Below are 6103 nucleotides of genomic sequence, written 5' to 3'. Positions count from 1 at the left end.
AAGCCACACCTCTCAATTTGCAAGATCTGAGCAAGGCTGTCAAAGATAGGACATTTTGGAGGACTTTCATAGGGTCGCCATGAGTCGGAAGCGACTTGACGGCACTTAACACACACACACAGGGTATAATGCCATAGCGTCCATCCTGCAAAGCAGCCATTTTCTGCACAGGAAACAGACCTGTATGGTCTGGATATTAGTTATAAATCTGGGAGATCTCTAGCACCCGCCTCAAGGCGAGCAACAGTACTCTCAATGGCAATTGGTTGTAAGGCTGGTTGGAGGTGATTTTCCTCCACTGCATACTTTTTGGGCTTTTCAGTGGGCCACAACGCAGTGGACCCAGCAGAGATTTTTCAAATTATTATTGTGACTTGGGGGAAGTGCTGGGGAGTTAAACTGTTTGCCACTTATGGCTTTGGTATGTTACGTTAATAAGCCTTATACTGTCTTCTGTTTAATAGTGGGATGGAAGACTGCCCGTGTTTTGTGTTGCAAAGCTTTCTCCCCACCCTACCAAGATGTAATTAATAATGTAATCCCTTTTCTCTCTGTGCTTCCAGAGATGGGATATTTAAAGCTCTTGATGGTGGAGAATTTCAAATCATGGCGAGGCCAACAGTGCATTGGGCCTTTCAAGAAATTCACTTGTGTCATTGGTCCCAATGGTTCAGGTAACTAGTCACAACTGTTCCTTAATATTACAGTTTTCAGACCATTAATAGCATCTCATTCTCTTTGGGGATCTGCACTTTTTTGATATCCTAGAGCAGAGGTTCCCAAACTTGATGCTCCGCGAAGCATCTCCTAGTGCTCCATGAAGAGGTTGGAAAGAAAAATATTACTCTCATTCGGTTTAGTATAGAGGTGAAAGTTAGTGCTTCGTGATGAATTTATCTCCTGAAAAGTGCTCCATGACTCAAAAAGTTTGGGAACCTCTGAGAAAACATGACATTGAATCAGCCCCATAGGGTTGTATTTGTCTCACCTTTGTATTTGTGAGGTTTTTAAACCTCCAGCTCTCATTGCTCTCGCAAATCTCCTTGATGGGGTAAAATTGAAATTAAATACTGGTCTGCCCCACCTAGGAGTTAACAGTAACTTTTGGTCAGAGGGGAATTTGCATCAGGGGAGAGAGTGCTATGGGGGAACAACCCTCCCCCCAACAATGCCGCTTATAGTTGATCCAACTTATAGTTATTTGAAATAAAGAAAAAGATATTTAAAGATACGTAACTGGATCTCCCATCTTACCATTCTTTGGGGCAATTCTTGAAAGCTCCACAGCTTCTTTAGGTTCCTCTTCCTTTCATTCAGGCTTCTTTTCTTCACATAGATGTGCTGTCATCTCTTGTCATCTTTAGTTTTGTTTGCTAGACACAACTGACTTGTCTGGCCAGATTACTTCAGCTAGGCGTATATACTTTGTAGCATTGAAGATCCTCTCTGGAAATAAGATTACCCAATTTTTACCTTAAAACGATCAAATCTTATCCTAAGATTTGAATTTCTACAGAGGAAACTCATCCTGTTCTTCTAGGATCCAGGGTCACTCAGTGGGCTTCCTGGCTGAGTGGGAATTTAACCTTCATCTCACAAGTCCCTGTCCAACACTAACCACTACACCATAGTTGCTTCTAATGCTCAGTACTCATTAAACGTATATGAGTGTGTCTATGTATATTCGTATATATATGTGTGTGTGTGTGTGTGTGTGTGTATTTAAGTCTATAATATTAAATGTACTTGTGCCAGTTAACTGACGAATGTGTCCACCAGTATTAAAATTATACTAGTGTAGTGTTCTGCACTTTGTGGGAATGCATTAGGCATGATTGCAGAACTGAGTGTCATCTTTTTAAATACTTCTGCAACCAGAGATCAGAAAATCTGCTTTAAAAACAAACCTTGAGCTTTTCGAAGCATGTAGTACCTGTCAGATTCTGTGTAGGAGTGTTTATTCATCACAGTGCACTGCAAAACTCTTGCAACCCTATTCTAGACATGTATAGTCAGAAGAAAGAAAATGTGCATAGTGGACTTTGTGCCAATTGTTGGAAATACACTGGCTGTATGGTAAAACATGAGCCCTGATTGTTTTTTCCTTGCATGATATGAATCAAACTTCAGCTAGATGAAGGGATTTGTCACAACATGCAATAACGTTTTGCATCTGTCTCATGGAGGAGATTCATAAAGAAGCCAGTATTGTGCATGATTTTGGCATGTATTCCACTGTCATACTAGCATTTTTCAAATAATCCTAATTACATAGGAGTTTTTAAAGCTTTGCTTTGCATGTGATTGAAATCATGTATGTGCTTATTTCTTTTAAGAGATGGTTCTCTACTGGAAAGTAATCACAAACTGGTTCTCTACTGGACAGTAATCACAAACTGGGTTAGCCTAAAAACAATAGAAGTGTAATGTAATCTTAGAATTACTTCATTCTTCCAAAGTCTTATGTGCATTCTACAGTTGGAAAGCTAATGCCTGTGGTTGTGTAAGAAGCCTGTAACTTACCGTTAGACCTAAAGTCAAAATCTAGATGCTAGTCAGCTAATTTCCCATATTTTAAAAGTGCAAATTTAATAATGTTTTTTTACCATTGAAGGAAAGTCAAATGTAATGGATGCCCTTAGTTTTGTAATGGGCGAAAAAGCATCTAATTTAAGAGTGAGACACATTAAGGAACTTTTACATGGGGCACATATTGGAAAGCCAGTTTCTTCAACTGGAAGTGTAAGAATGGTGTATTGTGAAGAAAATGGAGAAGAGAAAACATTTTCAAGAATTATTCGAGGTGAGTAATCTTAAACAATTGTGTATCTGTTTTTGGCTTCTGTGAAAACAGAACAGAACTTTTTAAATTGATAGTCTAATATCTTCCAGTGTCTATTATTCACTGCCAATAGTCTTGTGATGAAATAGCACGAAATAGTATTTTACACAGTGCAACATTTGTTATTAATGGAAAAGAATCGCTTTACACTAAATGTAGTAAAATAGCTAGGAAACTTGTTCAGGGTTGTGGGCTGTGTCAGAAAGCTATAATGAGAGGCCTGCATCTAAAGACTTGTGAAAATGCAATGACAGAAAAGAGCAACAAATAGCACAACCATTTGGCAGGTTAAATGGTATTGGTATTAATCTCCTTATTCTCCATTGGTTATGGAATGTGTCCTGCAGAGTGGTTAATTCTTCCACAGGCTCCTCTTTTCGTGGTTAATCCTTCCTTTCCAAAAAACCCCTTCTTCTCTGCATCATTCTCCCCCTTAAAATAGTATCAAGGCAATTTAAGTGTCTTTTTCCTCTGGTTGTATTTCTTCTGCTTTGTTCCTGGTGTGTGGCTATATTTTGCTTGCTTTCTCTGACCCAAAACTGGATGGTGTTTCTTTCCACTGCAGGAGTTATCCTGCAAATTAATTTGATTAGCGCTGTCTGCTCAGAGCAGTTGGGAAGATTCTTCAGGAGTTTTTTCCAGCTACTTATGAGAGAGAGAGAGTCATATACTTAACTGTTAGTGTGGTTTATATGTATATATTCTGTTTTTTTCTAATGTTAGGTAATGGTTCCGAATTTCTTTTCAATGGCACTCCTGTCAGTCGATCTGCATATACAAAAGAACTTAAAGAAATTGGCATAATTGTAAGAGCACGGAATTGCCTGGTTTTTCAGGTAAGTGTTGGATGTTTTATTTAATGTTTCAGAAAATTAGTTTTGCATCATGCCATGAACACTGCAGTGATTACAGAGTGTGGTCACAATCGAAGCAATAAAATCAGCAGTCAGCAGTGTAAAACAGTATTAATTGAAACGGTATAAATGAAAGCAGAAGAAAGCAGCATCGAGTTAAAATGTATAAACATGGAGATTTGGTGTGGTGTAAATGTCAAGAGTGTTGGATTAGGACCTGGGAAACCCAGCTTCAAATCCCCATTCTACTATAGAAGCTTACCTTGGGCCAGTCACACTTTCTCAGTCTAACCTGGCCACATAGGGTTATTGTCTACATATATCGGAGGAGAGGAGAGCAATGTAGTTAGCTGCTTTGGGTCCCCATTGGGAGAAAAGCAAGGCATAAATAAATGAATAAAAATAAATGCCCATGAAAAAAGATGGTTTTGATAAGTCTCTGGAAGGGCAAGAGCAGGTGGCCGTGACAAGCTTTCTGGGGCAGGGAATTTCACAGTCTGGGGACCACAACTTTAAAAAGATCTGTCATTCTGTAACGATGGAAGGCTTATATGGGTAGAGGTATCCTTTCACATATCCCAGTCCTAAGTCATTTGTGCTTCTAAAGGTCAGTAACAACATTTTGAATTAGGCCTACAAATAGACTGGCAACCAATGTAGTTGGTGTAGCAGTAGTGTTACGGGACCCCCATGGTGTGTTGTAGTAAGAACCTTTGCAACTGTATTTTGGATCAGTTGAAGTTTGGTGACACTATTTAAAGGTAGCCCACAGTAATAAATTCTGTATGTTATCAGGCTATGTTAATGTGGATGCATCAGCTCCTTCCAGGAATGGTTTCCACTGGCAAAAGCCTAGGCTGGCCAAAATGCACCTCTGGACCCCCACTCCCACAACATGACAAGCTCTAGGGATAAGTCCAGGTGTACTACCAATGTGTGAACCTTGTCCCTTAATGGGAATGCAGCCCTGTCTAGAATACGTTGTAAACTTAATCTTGGACTGGTTTTACACCCCCTCCTTCCACAGCAGAATTTACATTTTCTCTGGATTAAGTTTCAGTTGGTTTCAATAGGGTGAAGTTGAATCAATTGCAATGAAGAAACCCAAGGAAAGAACTCAGCTTTTTGAACAAATTAGTAATTCAGGAGAGCTTGCTACTGAATATGCAGAAAAGAAAAAGGTTATGCAAAAAGCAGAAGAAGACGCTCAGTTCAGTTACAGTAAGAAGAAGAATGTGGCAGCTGAGCGCAAACGTGCGAAGTTAGAGAAGGATGAGGTAATTCAAAAGAATAGAACAGATCATTTAACGTTTACAAATATAATTGCATATGGGGTTTAACATGCACGTTTGCTTTTTAGTTGATGTGAGATGTGTAATATGCATATATTTTTCTTGTTTTCAAAGGAAAGCCATGATTTTGGATCAAGATTTTCTGAATTTCCCATTGTGCTGACGTTGCTCATAAGCATAAACACCAGTGGTGTTCTTCCAAGATAGTCCAATTGCAGTATAGTTCTGATTCTCCTCCTTTATTTTGATTATCTCTATATTGTGAAGCAGTAATTCAGGGCCAAACTAGACATTACAGTGACCTGTGGTGCAGCCATTTTAGAGAAGAATTTGGTAATTTAAAAAATGCCGCGAGGGCCTGATTGGGCCAGCAGAGCAACCAGGCAATCCCCACCCCCACATGGCTTCTCAGGTACCAAAAATGCTTATTAAATGGCCAAATTATTCTCTGAAATGGCTTCAGGAGGCATGAGTTAAACCCATGGCTGCTGTAATATCTTGTTTGGCTCTCAGGGTTGAACTATACATGACAAAGGACACAGAAACCCATGTTGTCCTAGTTCATGCTATTATTAGCCTTTTAAAGGTCTATAACAGCTAGATATATGAAGGCTTAAAAAAATTTGGAACAAAAACCTTTCTTTTCCAATGACCTTGTCCAACAGAAAAACTGGGAAATTTGAAGAAGCACTGAAAATAAGCTGCTGTGAAATATTTCTTTTTGGGTGAGAAAAAACTGTTCTTAAAAAGCAGGTCATTCATTCCAAATGTGCATCATGAAATGTCTAAGTACTTGCTCAATTTTTCCAGTGGAAAAATTGAGAAATTTTGGGAAACACAAAAATAACTTTTTTGGGAGGGGTTTGGAATGATAGAAATGAAAGATAAGCTTTTACTCAATGTGTACAGTACGAAAATTTTAATATCTACAGCATAATGACAAGAGTGGACCAATGAGACTTGCTGGGGAAGAATCCCATCCATTTTGCCCCCCTTTGGCTTGTCTCATTTGTCCTGTCTCCCAAGACACTCGCCCTTCCTTTTTGTCCCCTCATCCACTGTTCCTGTTGCTTCCCCCCATCCCTGCCTCTTCTTCTTAGTCTCTGTTGCCCTCC

At 39.3% G+C, this 6103-nt stretch overlaps 1 protein-coding gene across 1 annotated transcript in view; it reads left to right on the top strand.

Moving 5' to 3' along the window:
* Positions 1-565: 565 nt before the first annotated feature.
* SMC1B (structural maintenance of chromosomes 1B) overlaps positions 566-6103 on the top strand; it is a 40469-nt gene continuing 34931 nt past the window's right edge. Inside the window, exons 1-4 of the mRNA XM_056862588.1 lie at positions 566-674; positions 2615-2803; positions 3566-3678; positions 4770-4973. Coding sequence (XP_056718566.1) covers positions 566-674; positions 2615-2803; positions 3566-3678; positions 4770-4973 — 615 coding nt within the window. The remainder of the gene's footprint in view (positions 675-2614; positions 2804-3565; positions 3679-4769; positions 4974-6103) is intronic.

Source organism: Euleptes europaea, chromosome 17 (genome assembly GCF_029931775.1).
Source record: "Euleptes europaea isolate rEulEur1 chromosome 17, rEulEur1.hap1, whole genome shotgun sequence".
Taxonomy (NCBI): Eukaryota; Metazoa; Chordata; class Lepidosauria; order Squamata; family Sphaerodactylidae; genus Euleptes; species Euleptes europaea.
The sequence above is the reverse complement of the archived record's forward strand: the minus strand, read 5'-3'. Positions and strand labels throughout refer to the sequence as shown.